The sequence below is a fragment of the Artibeus jamaicensis genome, unplaced genomic scaffold (assembly GCF_021234435.1).
Source record: "Artibeus jamaicensis isolate MK-2021 breed Jamaican fruit bat unplaced genomic scaffold, CSHL_Jam_final scaffold_537, whole genome shotgun sequence".
Lineage (NCBI taxonomy): Eukaryota > Metazoa > Chordata > Mammalia > Chiroptera > Phyllostomidae > Artibeus > Artibeus jamaicensis.
The window spans coordinates 25,737,465-25,763,167 of record NW_026522047.1 but is presented as its reverse complement, the minus strand read 5'-3'; the positions used below and the strand labels follow the sequence as shown (position 1 = coordinate 25,763,167).

The 25,703-nt window shown below is 34.2% G+C and overlaps 1 protein-coding gene across 4 annotated transcripts in view; it reads right to left on the bottom strand.

Annotated features, from left to right (window-relative positions):
• The window catches only part of FSTL5 (follistatin like 5), a 542,536-nt gene that overhangs the window by 492,502 nt on the left and 24,331 nt on the right, over positions 1–25,703 (bottom strand). For all 4 annotated transcript variants that reach the window (XM_053658143.1, XM_053658145.1, XM_053658144.1 and 1 more), the window contains exon 2: positions 4,041–4,182. In XM_053658143.1, coding sequence (XP_053514118.1) covers positions 4,041–4,166 — 126 coding nt within the window. In that variant the 5' untranslated portion in view covers positions 4,167–4,182. The remainder of the gene's footprint in view (positions 1–4,040; positions 4,183–25,703) is intronic.

The following is a 25,703-nucleotide window of genomic DNA, read 5'->3' as shown; positions in this document are numbered from 1 at the left end:
AATATACAGCACAATATAAGTATGCAGTGTTTATTTTTGAATAATAATAAATAAGATAACTACTTTGGGGATTAGAATGTAGTATAAGTATATTTTACAAGTCTAGGGTGCTAATGAATTCCTATATTGGATAATACATAAACTTGTTAGAAAAACACATTATATGACATACATGTTAGCTTATTCAGACACATACTGTGGACTATAATTAAGACTTCTATAATTAGCCCTGGCTGGTGTGGCTCAGTGGATTGAGTGCTGGCCTGCAAACCGAAGGTTTGCCAGTTCAGTTTCAGCCAGGTCCCTGGTTGGGAGTGTGTAAGAGGCAACCACACATTGATGTTTCCTTCCCTCTCTTTCTCCTTCCCTTCCCCTCTGTCTAAAAATCAGAAAAATAAAGCCTTAGAAAGAAAAAGACTTCTATAGTTAGAATGATGGATTTATAGGTTACTGGTGTTTATCTTGAGACAAAAATATTTTTTCAACCACATTTATGCATCTATATTATTGCAAACCTTATAAATATGTACATATATGTTTATATTTAGAGCTATGATATGTCTATGTAATTTCAGAAATAAGTCTCACATTTCACTTTTTGCTCCCAAGAGGGGATTCATTATACAGTTGGCACACAAATATTTGATAAAAACAACTTCTATACATATATGGTTGAGATTCCAAGTACTAAAATTCTCTGGGAAAAACATGGGAAAGAGTTAATATGAACTGGAAATTAACTGTATTTATTACTCATGTTCTAGTTTTCTAGTCAATAACTAATACTTAATATTAGTGAAACCTAATCCCAGTAAAAAGTCTCTGTGCATTCCCTCAGTTTTACAGACATGTATACATTTATATATTTTTGCAATTTAAACAGAAAATAGGTTAAAAAATAAAATATTATATAATGCTATTAAAATAATGTATACACAATTATTTTAAACATTGCTTTTCTGATGTTGCCCTGATAAAATGATACCAAAAATTAGAATCAATATATTAATTTAATTAATTATATAATGTAATTATGTATGAATGATTATAATTAACTCTATAATACAATTATATGTAGTTAACTAATTAATACAAATACATATATCATCTTGACTTCACTCTTATTCTAGTCACCAGATGGAGTCATTCATTTCATATCTATTTGTTGAGTGTTTACCATCTGCCAAACATTTTTCTAGGTGCCGGGTTACAGGAAAATTAATAGCATAATGGGAGGAAACAGTCAACAAACTAACAAATAAGTGAGGGGCGGTTATAAATTCTATGGGTAAAAATAAATAACAAAGGCGGAGAGAACATTTAAGGCTTTCCCATCTTTGGTTAAGGTTTGGGAAAGCCTCGTCAGTCAAGTGGCGTGTAAGCTGAGTTGTAATGAGAATCAGCAGAAAAAAGGACGGCCAGGTTATTTTATAAATCCAAATAATGACTGATAAAAACAAAAATAAATAAATAAAGGCTATCATGAGATTAATTTTTGATTCCTTGGGGAAGAAAAGTCATTTCCAGGGGTCAGGTGAGGGTGAGTGTGATCAGAGATTAACTGGTCGTTCATAAGAGGGCTTGCACAACTCAAGGCGCTCGCTCCATTGCTCCAATCAAACACACACTGCCACACGCATGGACACACACGGAGGTACACACTCACAACATGTCTGTTATAGCTAATTTCACTTCTGTCCCAAGTTGTTTCAAAGTTAAGTACCACCATGACGTTCTCAACCCCTTGGTTTTAAATACCAACAATCACCTATTATTTCTAATTGTTTAGAGGTAAAGGCTCACAGAGATTCAATTAAACAGTATCTACTGTGTTCTTGGCACAAGAGTAAAAGGATTGGAAAGGCATGGTTTTGACCTCCAGATGGCAGACACACAGCATAGAATGTGTATTCACTGGATGCCTTGCAGTATGAGCCAATATGTTGCATTAAAATTGTGTTTTGACAGCATTCACAAAGGAGTTATTATTTCTAAGTGTTGGGCTGGATAAAACTGATTATTAGTTCATGAAATAGAGGTCATGACTGATAGTGAAAAGTTAGTAGAACAACACCAATTCTCCCATTGCTTTTACTGAGACCAGAAACTTTAAGAACTTACTCATTTTTACATGTGACTAAATTTCTACAATATTTGACATTAAAGCATGCTTTTACATTTTATTTTTTTCTGGCTATCAAACCTATTCTGCATGTTATGCCTAGACAATTAATATATGTAATAAATTTATGTATTTGGAAAATCCCTTAACATTGCTAAGAATTTTGATTTCTTTTTTTTTAAATTTTTTTAGTTTAATTATTTTTCAAGTACAGTTTTTGGTCTATTTCTCCCAGCCCAACCCACCCTGCCCTGTAATCCCCACCTCCCTCCCATTTCCACACCCGCCTTAGTGATTGTCCCTGTGTCCTTTATACTTGTTCCTCTAAATCCCTCCCCTTTTTCCCCTTAAATTCCCTCCCCTCTCCCTTCTGGTCCCTGTCCCCCTGTTCTCTATTTCAGTGTCTTTGTTTTTATTTTGCTTGCTTATTTGTTTTGTTGTTTAGCTTCTTGTTAAAGGTGAGATCATATGGTATTTGTCTTTCAACACCTGGCTTATTTCACTCAGCATAATGCTTTCCAGTTCCATCTATGCTGTTGTAAAAGGTAGTAGCTCCTTGTTTCTCTCTGCTGCATGGAATTCCATTGTGTAAATGTGCCATAATTTTTTGATCCATTCATTTACTGATGGGCACCTAGGCTGCTTCCAGCTCTTGGCTATAGTACATTGTGCTGCTCTCAACATTGGGGTGCATAGGTTCTTTTGGATTGGTGTTTTAGGGTTCTTAGGATATAATCCTGACATTGGAATTGCTGGATCAAAAGGCAGGTCGATTTTTAGTTTTCTGAGAAAATTCCATACTGTTTTCCATAGTGGTTGCACCAGCCTGCAATCCCACCAACAGTGAACTAAGGTCCCCTTTTCCCCACAACCTCTCCAACATTTGTTGTTTGTTGCTTTGTTTATGATAGCCATTAAATGAAAATAGGAACATTTTAATAAGATTGTTTTGAGGATAGAATAATACAATTAAGATCTTGGCCTAGTGTCTGCATGCCACATAAACATCCCAATCAAGTTTCACTATTTTATTAAAACATTATAATATTGTGAAGGAATTTCAGCAAAATATATATATATATATGTATAATGTAAAAGCCAAATGTATGTGTTGAGTGTAATGGAGAAAATTAATATATTCGTTTATTTCAAAAGTGTTTTTTAAAGACAGGCAGTATAAAAAACTTAAAAAAATACATATTTTCTCTCATAATTAGCATGCTTTTAGTATCTTTCCTACTTTCTATCAAAACCAAAATGTATTATAAACTTTATTTGATTTAATAAAGATTTATTTGAGTTTGTTATTTATAGTATAATCTGTGTATAAACTATGTAATTTATAGTATGCCTAAATGTCAACTTATTTTACACTTGAAAATATTTAACCTAAACATGTTAAGTATTAAAAGAACCTTACACAGCCCCAAATTATTTTTGATAAAATTTAAATTTAGTTTAATTACTTCTGTGAAAACTAATCCTTTACTAACCCATATATTTCCACATAGTATCAACATCCTTTTTTTGTTTATCTTTATGACAAATTAAAGAACATCACACTTTTGATTTTGTTTAAAAAGGTTTAAACTTAAAATTAATGTGGGAATAATAGAAACTATCCCCTTGATTAGATCTTAATCCATTTACTTGTTTTTTTTAATATATTACTATTACTACCTATTAACTTGAATAATATGTTTTTAAATGAGCCATCTCTATACTTTGTTTAGAAGTATTTATTTCTCAAAATTGTAAATTTCCAAAATTACAACCATTTTCTGTGTTAAAATGTGAATTTTCTTAATTACATTCTGAAAGCATATTCTAAAGCTCTGAGTGAATAATAAACCAGAAAACTAATAGGTTAGTTCCTAGTTGCTAGGCACTATAAGAAACTTCAGAATAGTGACTGTACCTTGTGTCGCAATCTTATTAGAGGTTGATAAGATTTAAGGCCATATCCTGCTTCTTTGGCTGGCCTTCCTTCTGACTCCAAAAAAATGAATCCAAGTACCAAAACAGCTGACCAGCACTTAAACATCCTTTTTGCTTTTCACCTGTGAAAATTAAGATTATGAGTAATCAGAAAATATATTATATATTCAAGAAAAATATTAAGAAGTATTAAATAGCATGAAACAATCTCTACAGGTCTAAGAAAAAATTACTAGCAATTTCCAATTGAATCCATAGTAGGTAAGCATCTCCAAATATAAATTATTATTCCCCTTACCATAACAAATCCAGTTTTCATTTTTCACTCATACAGCCCTATACAACATTCAATAAGTAGAACATAGGGGCCAACAAAAATGTATTGAAGAGAAAATTAATAAAAACAGATTAAAGAAAATTACATGAAGAAAAAAGAAAACATTAAACCATGGATAATTTTCTAAGCATCCACACAAAATACAATTATTAACATGTTTATAAATATTGAATTCCTCTTTAAGTATGTTTGGTGAATAATGCTTAAATATAATTATTATAATCTGCTGGTAAGAATGGTGAGAAGTTAGGAAGAGTCTTCTCTGGTAGGTACTTAATGAACTAAGGTAGAACAGAAATTATGCAGATGGGTTTTAGGACATTATGAGTACATTTTCCCAATAGTATCTGAAAGGGCATCTTCTTAAGTAAAAAATTAAAAAAATAAAATATGAAAAGGGATCTCCTAGAAAATTATAAGTGCTTTAAACAAAAATTCCTATGACTCTTTTTAATATTCTATGTTTTTTGACATATAAGGAAATTGTAAAATTGTATCTATTATCATATAGGACACTAAGTTTATGCTTTGAGTTCAATTATAATTACATTTCACTTCACTATTTTCACCATTTTTGTACTTATTGTGGCAATAGAGGTGCTCTTTCTCCTCCTGAGCCAATCTGTACATTTGACTTCCTAATTTAGATTTCTCTAGAGTGCTAGTAAAGAGTTGTCTATTTATTCTGTCCATTGCCTGACCACAGCTTACTTCAATCAGGTTTCTATATCACTATCAATGTAACGGTTCTTTTTTTAAGAAACAGTCACTTGACTTGGTGTCTATGACACCCCTCCCCTCAGTTTCTACAGAATTTATAAAATTTCTTCAGTTATTTTGTGAGTTAATCCTACTCCTTTACTTTGCTACTAAACATTGCCTTTTACCAAATGTCATTGCTAGCATTTTCCTACCCCTTTCACTCTGTTTAGGTTTTTTCAACAAAGTCTATGGTTTTAAATACATGTATTGCTTCCACCTGATCTCCATACTGGTATAGCTAGCCTACGTAACGGCTCCACCTTCATGTTTCAAAAGCATCTCCTCATAGTATACACACCACCATGTAAAGTCATGTTTTCTTTGATATTCATTCATCAGTTTACTGAAGCCAGAACATAGGAGACATCCTTGATATTGTTGGTTCCCTTACCATCCATTCTATGGGTTACCATCCATCCAAGCCTATCAGTAAGTTCTGTTATTTCTACCTTCAAAATATATCTTTTAAACATTAGTTTCTCCCCAACTCTACAGTTGTCACAACCTTAGCTCAAGCCATCAGCACTGCTTCTTCCTAAATGGTACCAGTCACACCCCTACTGCCCTTCCACATTTACATACACGAAACCTCGATCCATTTTCCTCACAACAGCCTGAGTGATCTCGACAAACCCAAACATCATAATGTTATTGCCCTTGTTGGTAATTTTACAATATGCTCATTTACCTTAAAGATAAAAACAAAATTACTGACAGCGTACAAGTTCCCAGAGTCCAGGCTTTGCATATTTTCCTCTTCATGCAAATAACTGCTCTCCAACGGCACTAACCTCATTCAGTTCTTTGAACTTATTTTGTACATTCTTACTATTGGCTCTGGTATGCTATTCTGTCTACTGAAATGCAACCTTTTCTTCCACATTTATTACCCAAAGACTTTCACATATCAAACATTTCCTTCAGGGATCTTGCCTCATAACACCAAGCCTGAGTTAGAGGTGGTAGTTGCTCAGGATCATAGATTGGTTTTCCTTTATTTCAGAGCATGTGTTGATAATTAACACAAAATTAATATGATTGCTTGACTGTTAGCCTTCTTAACTAAATTATGCATATATTTGTCTTCTTCACATTTCATGAATGCAGGGATATGGGGTATTTTTTCTCAGCATTATATTCTGTAGGTCTAGCAAATCATCTGGCACTTCCTCAACACTCAGTAAATAAATACATAAATGAATGTCATCTTGCATAAGGATAAAAGAAGGATCATATTTTCTTGCACTCTGATAATGCTGAATGGAATCCCTATTTTCTCTACTGCTAAAAAAATAGAAAATTAACCTGAGAAAACTAATATTTTTAATTGCAATCTATCATTTTGCTATGATTTTGATGCATTGTCTAATCCTTCTCTGGGAGATTATTATATGTTTATAAGACAAATGAGTGAAATATTTTAAATACAAGATAGAGTCCCAGAATAAAACAAATGGGACAAGCTCAGGTGAAAGAATATTTTCTCAGGTATCTGAATACTATGTTTCTTCTGTTGTCAACCAGGAGAAGGAGGGAAGAGTCATGGCATTAACTCTCTTTTTTTATCACCCTGGATAAAGGTGAGGTCATAAATTTCCTACAAGTGCTCATATAAGAGGTTCTCTTTCTCTTTTCCCTCTTGTTTCTACCACACATACACACACATGCACATTTATACATATAAGGCTATATATATATGTAGCAAAATATGTACACATATGGCTACATACATTTCATCTACTATACAATATACAACAAATTAACAATTCATTTTGATAAGTGACCCACACTCTTATATATGTTGGGTAAATAAGCTTTCATACATTGTTAATACATTGATCAACTATCTACTGAAATATTTTCTCTGTTAAAGGCAATAGGCTAGGAATATATGTTTTGAGAAATTTCACAAAAAGTTGATAAAAATAAGTCAGTGTGTAAATCTTTGATGCAATAGATGTAACCTACTTGTGCTATTTTAATTAATATCTCATATTGTTAACCATGATTAATTTCTTTATCAATAATGTTATGATTTTCAAGTCTAAAATTTCTTAATAAAAAATTGTATGAAAATAAAATATACACAACTTATTTCATCAAACACTGTGAGACAACTGGAGTAATTTACTTGGCATTACAGATAAAGTGAGACAGAACTAATATTAAAAGTCAGATAACATTTTTAAGAGAACTCTGATTTCTGTTACAGACAGGCATCTGAAGGCAGCAGGGAAGTGTTAGAGAAGACAAAGGACAAGGACTAGTTTCTGTGTTTATCTACCTTGTAAGAGTGTCTTCATAAATATTACTAGGAAAAATAATTAAATCCTATTGTATAGTTATCAAATAACCACCTAAACGCAGAAACTAATTATCATATTCTTAGTTTCCTCTAGCTACAGGATCCAAAGATGTCATTATTATGTCTTTAAAAATTTACTCATCCACAAAAAGTATCCTGGAAATTGTTTGCCAATCAACAGTTAGCAATAGCGTGATATACAGGCTGGTGAGATCACTTTCTCAGTACGGTAACCTCTGACAACCTGTTAGGTTTTCGTAATTAATTGGCAGATTGTTGACAGCTCAGTAAGAACACTGAAAAGCATATGACTAAAACAAACCAGCTAGAACAGATGGTGCAATAATGATCCTATGACTTTTTCTTGCAACCTCAACGTTTATATGGAAGCATGAAAAACAACCGTTATTAACTTTGAGAAATCAAAATGCATATGTAGCTAAAAAAGTGTCTGCCTAACATTAGAATTAACAAAGTTAGACTTTAAAATGGTTAAGTGATGAACAGAGATTTCTCTTCTTCAAAAATAACATTTTCCTCTGGATCAAACTATTTTATTTTGCCATATGGCATGGTGCTTATGGCAGTGGGATTCAGAGTAGTTCTGTTATTTAGTAGATTCAAATTTGAGAGTTTTTGATTTGTTTATACATTCTCTAGAATCTCACTTCTAATCATGTGGGAAAACAAACGAAGAGAGTTAAAGGACCGCCTTAGGAACGAAATGTTGCCTTTGAGGTGGGGAAGGATGCTCTCTGTCATTTTGTGCCTATGACTGGGAAGAATGTCAAGATGAAGCAAATCCCCCACATCAGCAACATTACAAATGTTTCAGAGAAGTCAAGCACGCTGAGAGGTTCATCTGTAGCACCCTCACTGGGTCTCACTCTATCCTGGAAAACTACTGGAGGTTTTTCAAGAGATAGCTCCAGTCACTTCCTTTGTGAAGCTCTCTCTGCCAGCCTTACTCACACAGGGTTTGCTGCTCCCTGCTGCGATTTTTACATATCTCCCTTATGCGACTTTTTTACTTTGCACTGTGGTTATTGATTGAAGAAAGGCTGCCATCCTTATTTAATTATAGGCGGAAGCACATTAAGCAGGTTCCATCATAATCTAGCATATTTCTTAATTTTCTACAAACCTCTGTTTGTTCTGTTCTGTGACAGGGAGGTGACTTAAATGGTCATTAGTGCCTTTTTCTTTTGGTATCTTATAAATTCTATGAGACAGAGAAAGTAGCTGTGTCTCGCTATATTGCTTAAGCAAAACCAATTGCCTTAGTAGTGCCCCATCTGTAAGAAAAAATTATGACCCAGGATAGTCTGGCACCTGTACCAGCTTATTCTTTGCAAGTAGACTCATTGATCTGGAGAGGATATGGGAAAGAACAAGTTTGAGAGAAAAAAAGTATAATTTGTTTTTTGAGATGCCTTTTGGAGATATGAGATAGGTTTTCGGATAAAGGAAACAAGTTTAGCTAAGAGGTTTGGACCAGAGATACCTGTTTGGGGTTCTTAACATTTATACCTCATCTAATCTGTACATGAATAGGGAAGAGGTAACAGGGAAGAGGACGAAAGACTAAGCCCTCAGGAAGGTTTGATTGATATAAAAGATTAAGTGCTACTAGGAAGTAGAGAAAATAAAAATAGCGAAATGATAAATTTGGGAAAAGAAATGAGGGAAAATTTCATGGGAATGGAATGACTAGAGACCACAGCTCTTGTTCTCATCTGACCTACTATATTTTTACTGGTCTGTTTGCTTATTCTCTGCATCCAACCAGAATGTTAACTCTACAAAAACAGGACTCCTTTGTTAATCACATGTGTGAATTAGAGCAGTACCTAGCATGTAGCATGAGCTCAATAAATATTTTTGGATAAATAAATAAATGAATTAAGTAATGGTGATGAGTAATTAATTTGACATAGTAAATATACAATAATAAATTATTAATATTTCTCCATGTAATTGAAAAAAATCATAAAACTGAAATCAAGCTAGATGTTAGGTTGTGGTTATCACAAAAAGCTTTTTTGTTTTTTTTTTTACAGCTGGATCAAAATCAGGTTTTCAACGCAAAGTTCCTTCGGAACAGCCCCCCTTGTCAAATACAGACAACCTTGTCATTCCTTAGCTCAACTGAAATTGAAAGGACCCAAGAGACATCTCTCATATTCTCTTGATATCCATCAGGCAAGTCAGTTATACCTATTGTTTTCATCTTTGGACCTGTTCAAACATCACACCTACTTCTTTGAATGCTGTGGATGAGTTCTATCATAATATTCCTTTTAGAAAAACCATTCTCTGAAGAACCCAGTTTTATTATGGGCAGTGGATCTCTCCATCAATTCTCTCTACTAACTTTAAAAGCTCATTCTAATTAAAGAACAAAACAAAACAAAACACAAAAGCTAAGGGTCATTGCCATCACATTGTATAACCACAAGGGAGAAGAGCAAAGGGAAAAGATCACATACATCCTACTAGAAATACTGGCATGGTGCCTTGTGATACATGGTCATCCAAAAACGTTTTCTCATAGGTTTGATTGCTTACACTGAACCAATATATGAAGAAAGAGAAACATATCAAGATAAAGTGTCCAAGTGTAGAAGCCGATTAATGTCACAACTGGTATCTGAACCCAAAGCTGACTCCAATCAGATACTGCCCACGGATCTGTTATATAATTCTACTTTTAAGACATACATAATGCATAGCACAGGGAATACAGTCAGTGATATTACAATAACTATATATGGTGCCATATGGGTACTTGAAATACTGGGGGGGCCTCTTTGTAAAGTATATGATTGTTGAATAACTCTGTTGTACACCTGAATCTAACATAATAATGAAGGTAAAAGTATTTGAAAAATTAGCCAAAAAAAAAAAAACCCCACACATGATGATACAGATATAAAGAGACAGCCTGTAAAGAAGTAGCCATAGAGGAAAAAAAGAGAATTTTTCAGACTGAATACTCTTGGAAAAGTGAACCTTTCACTCAAATTCCCTTTAGATCAAGGTAAGTGAAGATACAGGATAAACAAATGAAGTGATGATGAGCGAGCAATAGCCATGTGACTTCTATGCCCAGACTGCACGGGGAAGTGCCTTTCAAATCTGTACGGAACCAGTAGCAGACATGGAAGTTTCTTCAGTTCGGAATTACACGACTATTAGTTTACATGGTGAAAGTGTCCAAATCTTTTCAATGTAATGCTCCATGTTGAAAGGTTATAACATGTGTAGTACACATTTTTCCTCAACATCTGGGATAAGAACAGAATTAAATATGTTAAATAATGACAATTATGATCATTAAATTAATCTCACTCTTTCAAAGAAGGAAGAACTTTAATTTCAATAACATCTGAGTCATTAATTTGACTCAGATTCTAATCAATTATACCTTTCAATAGCCAGCTTAATCTGATACTGAAAGAAGCTTAATGTAGATAAAATATATTCACTGCCATCTTAGAGTGACTGCAGTGTAAAATGTATAATTCAAGGCTGCATTGAGAGAAAGTACTCATGCTGAAATTTATTTTTTAAAGATTTATACAGCCTGCTTTTAACAAATGAAAATTCCACATCACAGAAAGAGCATTTCAAGTGGTAGATTTTTTTCCCAAAGTCATTTTTGCTTTCCACAACTATTGATGCTGCAGTTATATGAACTCCTGTAGAATAATGAAAACATTTAAAATAAAATATTCAAGTATAACAGAGAACACAAAAAACAGAACTGAAAAACATATTAGAAATCTAGTGTAACTCCTTCTTTTTATAGGTGAGGAAGATGAGAATCAGTTAGAATAAAAAGTGTGGCTACAAAGAAAATAGGATATGCCTAGCTGTCCTGATTCTGAGTATAGTATTTTTTTAATACTGAAAAGTCCCTGACTGGAATCCATTCACCATGGAGAGGAAAAACACAGGAGCACAAATGCTCTCGGGTCTAAGGGCTTGGTCAGAGGCTTCATCTCCGGGAGTCCCACAAACTCTGCATTTACTGCTCACCAGCTTCTAAAAGCCCACCAAGAGGACACAGGTGTCACCAGCTTTACAGATCATACTATTTAGGTACAACTTTGGGGGGAAAAAGTTTGTTTATACCCTTTTTCATCACAATGATCTTCACTATATTTAATGTTAAACTTATATGTAGATGGTGGCTACAGTTGGGTTTATATAACTGCAGTTATGCAAAAGTTGTATATATTTATGTAAACTACATTAATATATAAATTATATAAATACATGATATATAAGTAAAGTAATACATATATAAAATGTATATATAACTTGAGAAATAGTTATATAATCATATAAATTTTTATAGTTATATACAGATAATTATATACAGTACAGAATATATATACACACACACATATATATATTGCGCCCTGTGGCTTGCCGAACGTTGTCTGGTTACAGGCCCGCGCTCAATCCTGAACAGCAGGGCTTATAATGTATTTTTAAAGCAGCATTGACAACTATAAAACAGAATGAACTTATGGTTCTAGCTGCCATAACCAAATAATTTATTTAAATTTTATGTTTGTAATAGGCAGGACTTCAAATTGTCTACACTAGTGCCTCAGACTTACAAAAAACAACACAACACACAGTGGCCTCAAATTCAATCTCCTTAAAGAGGTCCCTAGACTTTATAGTATATTCATGATCCAACAGTCAAAAGGTGTGTTATGTGTAGCCGGATATTAAATTAAATACATATGTCCATTTTTATGATGACCTTCAACAGGTAGGTGATATTAAAAAAAACCTTATTCAATTCTTTTTGTACAGCTGATGAAATCATCTGCTGTCAGTTCCTTCTTTACAATGAATAATCTGAGTTACTTTAAAATAAACTTGATTGTAATACCCTGGATTATTTAATTTTGATCCATGTACACAATGGACCATCAATCTTCCACCTACTGAAAGCCGTGTCTGTGACATGGTGTAAAACGACTGGGTAAAATCATGTTATCGTACGGCCAAGTTAATATGATATATCTCAGCATCCTGCACTTAGCTCCTCTCCACTGCAGGCCACGCAGCTTATGTGTGACAAGATCAAAAAAACAAGCAACTTCAGTATCCTTCTTTCATTTTTCAATGCAATTTATTTCAAATATTGAGTTTCTGAGTTTGGGTTTATTTTCACAGAAATCTGACATCAAAATAGGTACTTTTTCTTCTTGTGGTTAATAAACTGAAAATGTGTATTTTTAAAAACTGTACCTGAAGTATTTTTAATACTGAGAATCAGCATGCAATAGTAGAAAGAACAACAGTTTAAAAGTCAAAAGATATAAATTTTACTGGAGGCTCTATTTATAAACTGATCTTGTTAACATTTGCATTACAGTTCTCAATCTACTGTAATCCAGCTTCTACCAACTCACCTATTAAAACTGCTCCAGCAGAAGCTGCACATTTACTTAACCTTTCCTCCCTTTAGCTTCAATCACACAATACTGTCATGGTTTAATTTCACCTTTCTAGACACCCGTTTACAGTCTGCTTTTACATTTTCTTTCACTCATATGATCTCTTAAGCTGATACACCGCATATTTAGTATGTTAAATTCGTAAAAGAAAAATCTAATCAGAATAATAAAGTTCATTTTTTTCTTATATTTTTATTTTCAATATTATAGTCAAGAAAAATTTAAGGAATGTCTGTAGTCATGATAATATAAACTGAAGGTTATAAAAACTACTTAGTAATTCCTTTCAAAGTAAGTAAAAAATGGAATTATGCAAACTAAAATTAATCACATTAATCTCAGTTTTTGTGTTTTTAAAATTATTTTTTCCTACATATGATGAATGTAACTTATTGCATATTGAAAAGTTTTAACTAAAAGATTAGAATTTAATATATGGTTGGTGTGAAAGACCTATTAACCTACTTTGTATTTAAGCAGAAAAATGCTTGATATACTATGAAAAATGATGCTTTAATAATTTTAAAAAATAATATATTGGATGACCTTGAAGATAGTCCCCTTATTCAAGAGAAGAGAAAATCATTGCAGTTTCTGTCTTCTGAAGTCACTGCCACCTACCTTGATGAACACTTGAAGTTCTTAGGGTTGATTCTGCCTAAAATCCCAAAGGTACTATGTTACTGATTATTTTTGCTATTTAAAAAATCATTGCAATTTTGTCAATGTCAGGCAGATTTTAATTTCAACCTATTCCATACCAAAGTTTCTAGCAACCCATGTTCTTCACATTGAGACTACATTTACTGCATAAGGAAAAAATTGTCAGAGTTTAACAATGAAGTTACACAGGGAACCACTTAATCTGCTTGGTATTTAAAACTGAAGTGCCACAGGAACTGCCCATTCACTTATGTTGAGAGTCTCAGAGGTGCTCTAGGTCATATTTGGAAAACTGTGAAGAAAGTACAAGGATGGAGTCCACAATTAGAATTAAAATCACTGGGACCCAGGACATTTACCAGAATGACCTTATGCCTCACCCAAAGGAGAGATCTGGCCAACCCTGGTGTGCAGGAAAATAGGTTAATGTTACCTAATTTCATATGAGGATTTTCCTAAAGTTTTTTCAGAATCAAAACCTCCACATTTTCATGCAAAACATAGAAGGTAGAGTGTAAACCAGACATATAGACAAACTATAGCTAAGCCAACCAAACACAAGCACAGTCCTACTGATATGAACCAAACAAACAAGGGTAGTTGAAACATTGCAGGAAATTCCTGACAGGAATTAAAAGAATTATTTCATCTAGTTCTATAGTGGCCAGTGATCAAAACACATAGCATAAAAGTGAAGTTACTTTTCAGTAAGTGACATATTTTATTTTATTTTTAGATCTCTAGTGCTTTTTCTTTTTATTTAATTTATTTGGTGACACTAGTTAACAAAATTATACAGGTTTCAGGTGTATAAGACATCACCTGTACACTGTATTGCATGTTCACCACCCCAAGGCAAGTCTTCTTCCATCACCAGTTATCTCCACTATACCCTCCTTAACCTCCTCACACTCCCTCCTCCCTCCCTGGCAATCATCGTACTGTTGTCTGCGTCTATAAGTTTTTTTTCTCTTTTTTCTTTTTACTCAATCCTTCCTCCTCCTGCCCTAGCACCCTTACCCCCCAAGAGCTACAAGCCTGCTCTCTCTCTGCAAGGTCTCCATTTTGTTTGTTAGTTCATTTTATTCATTAAATTCCACATATGAGTGAAATCATATGGTACTCGTGTTTCTCTGACTGACTTGTTTCACTTAGCATAATGATCTCCAGGTACATTTTGCTGTCACAAAGTGTACAATTTCCTTCCATTTAACAGATGAGTAGTATTCCATTGTGTAAATGTACCATAGCTGTTTTATCCACTCATCTACTAATGGACACATGGGCTGCTTCCAAATCTTGCTTATTGTGAATAACACTGCAATGAACATAAGAGTGCTTATACTGTTCTGAATTAAGTGTTCAGATATATTCCCAGAAGAGAAATCGCTGGGTCATAAGGCAGTTACACTTTTCATTTTTGAGGTATCTCCATGCTGTTTTCCACAGTGGCTGCACCAATCTGCATTCCCGCCAACAGTGCACAAGGGTTCTCTTTTCTTCACATCCTCACCAATACTTGTTGTTTGTTGATTTACTGATGATATCCAATCTGACTGATGTCAGAATATATTGATGATAGCCAATTTGACAGGTGTCAGAGTATCAATATGGTGATACCTCATTGTTAATTTGCAGTTATTTGATGACTGAGCATCTTTTCATACATCTTTTTGCCATCTGTATGTCATCTTCGGAGAAGTATCTATCAGGCCCTTTGCCCATTTTTTTAATTGGACTGCTTTGTTTTGGGTTTTTGGTGTTGAGTTTTATAGTTCTTTATAAACTTTAAATATTAACCCCTTACCAGATGGATAATGGCAAATTATACAATTATACAATTTTGCTTCCATCCCTTATCAGATGGCAAATATGTTCTCCCAGTTAGTGGGCTGTCTTTTCATTTCATAAATGTTTTCCTTTGCTGTGTAAAAAATTTTTAGTTTGATATAATTTCATTTGTTTATTTTTGTGTGTCCTTTGCCAGAGGAGATATATCAGAAAATATATTGTCACAATAAATCTCTATAATTTTGCCAGTTATGTTTTCTTTTAGGATTTTTATGGTCTCAAGTCTGACATTCCAGTCTATAATCCATTTTGAATTGATTCTTCTGTACGGTGTAAAAAGGTGGTTTCACATTTGAAAAACTACAAGTAAACAGTTGAGTATCTTTCAAACAAACTTTATCATATTTGGAGAAAAAAACTGGAGAGATAAACAAAAGTTCATAATAAATATGTTTTATAATATGACCCTAAAAAGTACGCTCTGAATATTCACCACGTTCCAGGCACAAGTACCACAAGCTTTCACACTCTTGATAACAGTCTACCAACACAAAGTCTACTAATCTGGTTAGACTAGACACATGAGTTCAGGCAATGTCTCCATAACAACTTTCTGGATTTTACATCTTCCGAAGCAAAGGTTTCTAGAAGAAAGTAAACACAAAGACATGTGCCTTTCTGATCTCTGAGAATCTCACATATGAGGTCTTTTGGAATAACTCCTAATTTTTGAGGGGCAAATACTACATGGAAATTACCTAGAATTGTAACACAAATTTAGCAGTATCATCTGAACCACAGATGACCTGCTTTAGGAACCTTGTAATTCTGCAAACTGTACAGTAACTCTGAGAACTAACTGTTTTAAGCAACCTTGGTTCTCTGATTCCTCTTTTTCTCAGAGTAGAGAATATAAACTCCCAATAAAATAGGTTGGGCTTAAAATTGTTGGAAAAATCTTTCTTTTTTTTCTTATAAAATTAGAACCAGTAACAACCATAATGATTTCTTGCAGCTAGAGGCTAAGAGAGAAGTCTTTCGGTTTTTTGTTTGTTTGTGTGTGTGTGTGTGTTTGTTTAAGGAGAATCTATTGCAAAATGGGTGCTTGAACACCCAAAGCAGACAAGAAAATACTGAGTACTGGCTTGAAAAATCTATCAAACCTTCCTGCAGGCACCCTTTCTTTCATTTCATTTTGTATTTATTTTAATTTTTTTATTGTTGTTCAACTATAGGTGTCCCCATTTTCCCTCCTCACTCTTTTTTTTTAATTTATGTTTTTATTTAAACATAGTTACTATATAATCTTATATTGGCCATATTAGTTTCGGGTGTAAAATACAGTGATTTGACATTTTTATACCTTACAATGTGATCACCACACCAATCCGAGTAATCATTTGCTTCTTTTATCTCATTACTCTTCCTGTAAAGCAAACAAACTTGACTCAGCCCAGGAATTGTCCTACAATTAACACAAAAATGGCTGAGGCCAGCCCCTTGAGGGAGCAGAAAGCAGGTGGGGAAACAGCTCAAGGACACAACCTCCCTCGCTCAGTTTCACTTCTAAACTTTTTTATTTTTTAATAAAAATGTGATTATATTTTCTACTTTTACTTTAAATTATAATGTATAGTTTTTCATTATAATGCGTATTTTTTGAATTGTTCAATGGTTTATCATAAAGCTACAATATTTAAGAAAACACCTTTGCTTCACAAAAATATCTCATTTTTATCCAGTTTTTCAGTTTACTTTTGCAATTGATTCAAAGAGTTTTTGAAAAGATTTTACTTTATGTTACTTATATTTTTTATATTTAGTTTTATTTTTGTTCTGTTTAACTATAGTTTTTGAAAAAGTCCATCTGACTTAAACTCTCTCTTAGTTAATGTTTTGGGTTTCTTTGAATCTGGTAATTTTTCAAAACTATATTATAGTGTTATGCTATTACAGTTGTCCCAAATTTTCTCCCTTTGCTCCCCTCTACCTGCCCACCCCCCACTCCTTCAGTGAGTCCCCACACCATTGCCCATGTCCACAGGTCATGCATTTATGTCCTTTGGCTACTCTATTCCCTACGCTGTACTTTACATCCCCATGACTATTCTGTAACTACCACTTTGTACTTCTTACCCCCATCCCCCGTGATCTCCCTCCTGTCTGACAACCTCCAAAACCTTCTTTGTATCTATGCTTCTGCATCTGTTCTGCTTGTTTATTTTGTTTTTCAGATTCAACTGCTGATAGATCTGCATTACTTTTTAATTCTCTATTTGATTTCATTAACCTCTCTACTCCTATGCAAATACCACAGATTATAATTACTAGAGTTTCATAATCATCCTTAATATTCAGTAAAACAAAAAAACAAACAAAAGGAAACCCTGATGCTTTTCTCTGCCAAATCCACTTTAAAGGAGCATGTAAAGTTCTTCATCAGAGCTTGTTGTGATTTATATCTGGAATTTGTGTAATCTGAAGTCATTTCTCATAGAGTCAGTGTGACACAGAGCTGAACTCTGACGGCACATAGATAATTATAGATATCTCTATCAATATCTCTATTGATATTGTCTAGAATATTTCTGGATACATATATGGGAATATGGCTGGACATAATATTTTCTACTACCTACAGTTCTTTCCAAGATTTATTAAAGATTCAAATAACTCCATATAATTATCCTACTATTATAAAATATGTAGAAGGAAGATACCTAGCTAAAAAAAAATGGAATAAAGCTACTGGTATTTTCTTTGTCCTGGTCGAACAATGTGTTTTATGACTTTGTATATATACTTCTATAACAATGTTTATAAATTACATCTTTCTCTCATTGTGAAGTGACTTTACATACAAGAGATTGTTCATACTTTGGCAGTATGTCATCCTCAAGTTATATTTAGCTTTCATACTTCATTGCTTAAGAATTTATCTGTTTTCTGTTTAAGTAACTCAGCTGTTTTGTACAAACCCACATTTTACATGAAGTGCAATGCTGTGAACATTGTAATGGAAACTTTTTACCATTTAAATTTTAAGCTTAACAATATGTCTCCCAGAGAAGTCAGCTGAAGTTTAATGTTTCCAAATAAATCTTGGTGAGTTTCATACTCTTTACAAAAATGAGTGAAAAGAAAAAACTATTATGGTATACTTGATGTGACGTAGCAAATGCTTAATTAAATCATAGTAATCGAAACTATCAAGAGAACAGTATTTATGGCCCGTCCCACAGAAGAATCTTAAAACCATGCTACATAATCGTCAAACCTTCTGAAACTGATAGTGAACTCATCATGACAGTATTAATAGAAGGTGTCCCTAGGCTTCATTTCAATAACAAAATAAAATAAAAACAACAGAAGCAATGATAATTAAATAATAATTTAATGTAAATGAAATAACCCACTTTTTGTATAAATGTCTTACGCAAATGCTAAGTTTGAACTAGTAAAGCACAATTTTCCAAATTTTATGTCCTTGGAGACAGTACTTCAGAAAAACATCTGCTTTAGGGAAGAGAAGAACTTGATCAAGCATAACCATCAATTCCTTTCAGATTTACTCATCATAGATTTAGAATGTGCTCTTTATAAAGGGCGATACGCTACCACTATAAACACATTCTGCGAAGACAATGCAATGAGATTACAAATATGAAGCCATAGAATTCTAAGAACCTAGAGGGGTAAAGTTCAAACAGGTATTGAACATTTTTCATTTTCTGAAATCACTCTGCCATTTTAAGCAACAAACGAAGGTCTGGTAAAATGATTGTACTCTGCTATCCATGAACACTTGAACACTTTAGGAAAAAAATCATTCATGCCTGGTCTTTGAAAAACTTGCACTTTGTTTTATATTTTCACTGTCTATATGAGTTCACTCGAGGAAGAAAAAATATTCCTACATCCATAAGTTCAGGATCACCTGTATCAAATGTTTCATCATAACTTTAAATTCACCCCTCGCGAAGTTCATAATAAACAGGTTCAGGGGTGTGAAAATCACAATCTTTTCAAACAAGCTCAATCAAGCTTGAAGGCTGTAAGCACTTTCTGTACAACTGATTAGGAAAACTCGTGAACAAAATACCTATGACCTGTGTAAACAGAAGCTTATTATCTTTCCAAATGTATTTTTAAATGTTTGAGAACCTGCATAAAATATGAAGGAGCTCTAAATAAATGGGGTTATTTTGTTCTTCCTAGCTTTTTTAATTTATGTAAGCTGTGTTAGCTTGAAGACAATATAGAACATGCCCTTCCTGATATGTCAAGGCCTATAGAGTTAAAATAAAATAATGTTAACAATAAGAAATGTTTGCTGAGTTATCTTACTGAAGCCTTATCAGTAGGTTATATGAATTCAGTTTAATGCTATAGAAACAACAATGACCAACTTAGACTGATGTGTAGTGATTTGGCTAATATGACCCCACTGGAAAAGTATGTGGGTCCTTGTTATCTATGGGCATCAAAAGTCAAGAAATTATAAATAATTATTTCACTATGGAACAGGCATTGGCTATATTTTTTTTAAATGCTGACATTATCAGTTTACCATATCAACATTTTCATAGCATAGATAAGGTATGAATCATTAAACATGGTCAATAATCATGTCATAAATACATTTCTATGCTTATTTACATGATTTATGTCTTTAGCCATACAAATTACTCCTTGATAATATATACATGTGAATCCTAATGATGGTACCTGTAAGCCACATTACTCATTACGAATGTGAATAATATTAAAAGGAAAATTACTATTAATCGTTTGTTATTTTACACAGTGATATTTTCCAACCCAGAGATAAACAGCCTACACAAACCTACCATTTGAATTAGAATACAAGTGGTATTATACTTATGGCCAATGTGGTGGGTTTACATGACACTGTGTGCTGTGTGAATCAAGACATAAAACCATGAAAAAACATAAAATGTACTTCAACAAGCAGGAACACATTACTACAACAGTCACCCTTTAAATTAAATAGAACCTCAGATATTATCTGGAAAATTTGAATGATCATGGGATATAATTTGCCATTAGAAAGAGTAGGCTGATCTATTCTTTGTGGGCTAACAAAACTCCATTAATATTTTACATTTAATAAATAAATCCAATACAGTATTTGTATAAACTTACACAGTGAAAAAATATTGACTGTGGTTATAACAAGGTCATAACTGTTCAATGTCAAAATCAACTAGACTTTAGAATGTGGGGACCCTGTGGCCACTTAGGGACTTCTTCGAAACTGGCCATATGGTGGCATCGTTTCAAATTAAAGTCACGTTCCCAAAGATGTATACTCATTCTCTGGACTATGTGGCCCAGCCATTCAACTCTCTTCACCAAGATTATAGTAATCAAATGTCACAATGACATAAATTTATTCCATGGAATTGGAGACAAGAGCAAGGGCTTCTTGCTGAGAGAAGATTTCCTGGGCTGGAAGGACACAATAAGAATCTGAATGAAAGTGAAAAGCTTCAGCCCTAACGAGAGGGCCTAGAAGTGTCTGTACTAACACGGCCCTCAGCCATTCCCACCTGGCCAACTTTTCCAGACTTTGCTTTCCCTTTCCCCACATTCAGGCCAGCAAACCTTTGCTATACCTATAATTATCAGACTTAGGCAGGCAAGAGAATTCAGGGTAGCAAGTGCTTGTTATACGTTCCCAGGCTCAACCAAAGAGATTCCTGTAGGGTGACTGCAATACTGGTAGGACAAGCCCTACGTCTGTGAAAAACTACACTTCACTATTTGCTATACTTACATAAGAAATACATTATCCTCTAAGCACATACACTAAACTTGCATACCAAAGCCTACTAAAATATTTGTGGGTGAATATATTACTCTAATGAAACTGAGAGTGGGATTTCAGTGCCTGAATACAGGTTTCCTTCTTGATTTCAGCAGGGCTGGTGGTAGCCTTGTATTATTTAAGTCCCTTCATTTACAGGGCTAGAGAAGAGGGGAAAATTATTAGGGCTACAGTGCTCCATTAGAGGTAAAATGCTGTACACTTTAGAATTTTAAAAATTTAATGTTTCCAACATGAAATAAAATTGTTAGTGGCATCAAAAACGCCTACCCTACACTTTTTTAGAGTAGCAATAGGACATCTTCACTATCGGTGGCATGAAATAATCTTCAGCGGCGTGGAGGAGGGGTTGCACACAAGAAAACTGTAGGTATTTATATTTCACTTTGGAATGCTGCCATCTGCTTTACAGTAAGAGCTAATTCCACTGTATATTCTAGAACAGGAAGTTGGCTCCCTCCAAGTTACCAACTTGTGGAGTCCTGCATGCTATTACCGTATTTTTCAAACTGTAACATGCACCTAGGTTTTAGAGGAGAAAAATAGGGAAAAAAGTTTGAAGCAAAAAATGTGGTAAAATATTTAATGACATAAATAACATAATATTTCACCAATGTAAATGTAAACAACTCAAAAGCAGCATTAATAACTATTATTTCTCCCAAATTTGGGGGGGTGTCTTACAGTCCGAAAAATATGGTGATTGTAACCATTTTTTTAAGTCTGACTTTTAAAAAAGTATTAGAAATTGATCAAAACTATTTCAGTGTGTAGCAGAGAAGAGGTAGCAATTCTAAAATTTTTCCGAAGCTTTGAGTGTTGAACTCAATCTAAGTATTTTCTTTTTTTAACTCTTTTGTTGTATTTTTTCCATTACCATTTAGTGCCCTTATACACTCTCTCAACCCCTGCAGATCACCACGCTGCTGTCCATGCCCATGAGTCCTTTTCCTTTTTTGCTCAATTCCTCCACCCTCCAACCTCCCCCCACCTTAGCCGTCATCCTGCTCTCTAGGAGTCTGTATCTATTTTCCTTGTAATCTAAGTATTTTCATATGTATCTGAGCATTTCACAATATGGATAGGTCTCAAAAACACCAAAAGGAGGGGAGGAAAGTCTGGTTTGCTGTATATAAATAGGCCACTGAGAGCAGGTAAGTACCTTCTTCAAGATCGCACAGAAAGCCAAAAGGTCACACCCTAAGTTTCAGCTCCTGTGGTACCCACTCCTGTTTTCTACAGGACATGAAGCAGGAGAAGACATGTACCATGTTTATTGATGGATTTTCTTCAACTCTTTGCGCTTTCTTTCCTTCTGCTTCTTCCTTCTCCACACCTCAACTCTCTTGTTTTAAAGGCATTCTATGTAAAATCTTATTTTAATATAAATATTGAATAAATATCCAGACATGCTAAAATGCAGCCTTTCTCTCAGATTAGGTCCATGGTTTCAGCTGGTGTCAGGAATACAATAGACACAATAAATATGTGTAGAGCAAAGGCATAAAACTTTGGCATACGTAGTTCCCTTGAAATTATGAAGCTTTCTAAATTTGTGATAATTGGTATCATAAAGAGACGCTCCATTCCTTCTGATTCTGCTAAGGAACATTAAATAAGCAGCTTTAAAATATAAAAAACAGAGATTGGAATGCACATTTATCCCCTTCTTTTCTCACAGGACCTCATTACCAGGGTGCCTTGCCACTGGTTCTCCGAGGTTCTCTGACTACCTTACCTGCTTCAAAAGGAGTCGGACTTGTTCTTGCACTGGAAGCCACCTAGTCCTGAGAGCTGGGGACACAACTTAGTGCCATATAGGGTAAGTCATGGTAATTGTTTTGGTGTGTTTCAATCAAACATGTGACCTAGAACGAAGATCTTCATGGTTTTTTAAAGCTTAAAATTCTGATTTCTAATCCATAGGTTCCATTATTCTCCCATTTTCTGTATAATTTGTACTCTCTTGTACCAGTCTCTGGGCTCCTCAACTGTAAAATGATAAGGAATAAGAATTATCCTGGGCATTTTAAGCATGGTGATATCTGGGGCCAAGAAGGCTCTGTCCAAGTGTGCTGCAGGAGAGTAATTTTACTCAGGGGACCTAGAGGTATATTTGGGAATGCAAAAGATTCAATTTTAAAATATGTGATTACACTGTCCCTGTAGTTTCTCATCTTGCAAGGTGTATTTTAATTGTAATTCATTAATGGGCTTCAGGCTAGCAATTACATTTTTCTGTTAAATGACCTGGGAGACCACCTGAGAATATTTCAAGAATGTTTTAATTTGCTTATGAAATATACCTGGAAGAAGAAGAAAGAACTTAGTAGCTCAGTGGTTTCCAAGGTGTATTGTTTAACAATACAATAACATTAGAAAACATTTACAATTTAACCCCTTCTCCTTAGGTTCCTGGAGATCATAATTCCATAGTCCTTTTCCTACCCTAGAAGGGAGAACAACAAAGGTATTATTCTGCAAAGGCCTCAGAGGGGTTGTTTCAACAGATTGGAATCATGACTGCTGATCTCATTTTCCCATAAATGTTCACAGCTCCAACTCATGGAATAGCTGTGTTTACTACCCCTGATTTTTATAATCAGTGTTAACATGGGGAACTTAAGCAGTCAGCCACGCAGTCCTTTTCTTCTCTTGTTAACTGGGCTGGTTATTACTGTTGCCTCCATTTCCTGGAGGATTCATGTACATAATCATGTCAGCTGCTAAACTGGTGGGAATTGAAGCTATTACACATTTTGAAAGAAAGCATTAGCATTTGCCAACTTAAAAGCTACATAAATTAATGCTTTGCACTCCACTTTTTAGAAACTTACATCAGCTCTAGTTTTTTGGTAGATATATGTTGTCAGCATAGCAGGAGTTGAGTTTTAGCAATTACCTGCTTAATTAGATCATCATGAAGCCACTCATAATAAAGAAATCCTTCAAATGGATGTACTCAGATTTTGTTAATGTTATTATTTGTTTGAGTCATTTTGTTAAGCTCTTTATGTTTATCATATTGTTATTTAGAGAAAAACTACACTTTTAATTCATTTATACTTTAAATGTAATTAATAATAATTCAGTAGAACAGAGTAGTTTATTTTCTTTCGTTTTCACCTATTATTATCATTATAAAAATGATGTATCTTTATTGTAGGCAATTATTTTTAAAAATGAGTAAAAATTTAATGAAAAATACTTGTAATTCCACAGCCCACAGTCAATGATACTTAGTATTTTGGTGTATCTCAGCTTTTTCCTTATGCATTTTATCTAAAATCAATGCCTTACAGATCTACCCATTTCAACATGGCTTCTTCCACCACTGCTTCATAAAAAGTTTCTCACCAATTTTTTATATACTCATTGCTAATAAATTTAATGAAAACTTCTACATACTTTTTATCTTGGCTTTCCCTGAGTATTTTGGTATCATTGTATACTTCAAGCTCTGCAAGGTCAGGGATTACACTGGTTGTGTTTACAACTGCCGTCCAGCACTAGCACAGCACCTGGCACATAGCATGGCTCCTTGGATGTTGTATTAAATAAACGGTCATGTTCTTTATCTTCAGAAATGTCTCCATTTTACTGCATGGCAATGACCTGTGGATTTCCCAGTGCTTATTTGAAAGGGTGTTCAAAATCTCTTTTATATTTGGTTGTTCCTCTCTCTCTCTGCTTTTAATGGCAGTGCCTTTCTGTTCTATGTCTTCATCTTTCACACTCCGCCTCGGTTTCCATGCACTCCTGTGATTTCAGTTACCATCTAGAGGGTTATCTTGTCTGAATTGAAATCCATCACAGATCCTCTCTTCCCAGATTTATAAATGTGAGACCTACGGTACTTTTCCACTTTGATAACTACATACATATCTCAGAAAGAATATGCCCTAAGTCAAAAACCTATGTTCTCACCTCCCCCAAAATAACTACATCCCTCTGTAACATCTTTAAGGAATTGTTATAACTGAAATGAGTTTGGCTGTGGGGGATGACAAGGCACCTTGTAAGTGAAAGAAGAGAAGACTTGACGATAATCTGGAGGAGTTTGTCTGTGGTGACTATTTTTGAGGTAAATGCATTGCCAAAGCAAATTATTTACTAAGAGTGTGTCAAATTTAGGATGGATTCATATCTAGTAACTATGTTTCTGGATGAACTGTGGACATAAGAATTCCTGCCAAATGGCTGGCCAAAGATGGAGGCATAGGTAGACACGCTTCATGCCTTGCACAACCATAAGAAGGATCATAACTAACCTCAAAAAAAAAAGCAAACAGACTGCCAGAAAATTGAACTGTATGGAAGTCCGACAACCAAGGATTTAAAGAAGAAATATTCACCCAGATAGGTAGGAGGGGCAGAGATGGAGAGCCAGGCAGGAGAGAACCCAGTGTGGTGGCCACATAGTGGTAGCAGGGAGGCAGCAGTGGCAGCCA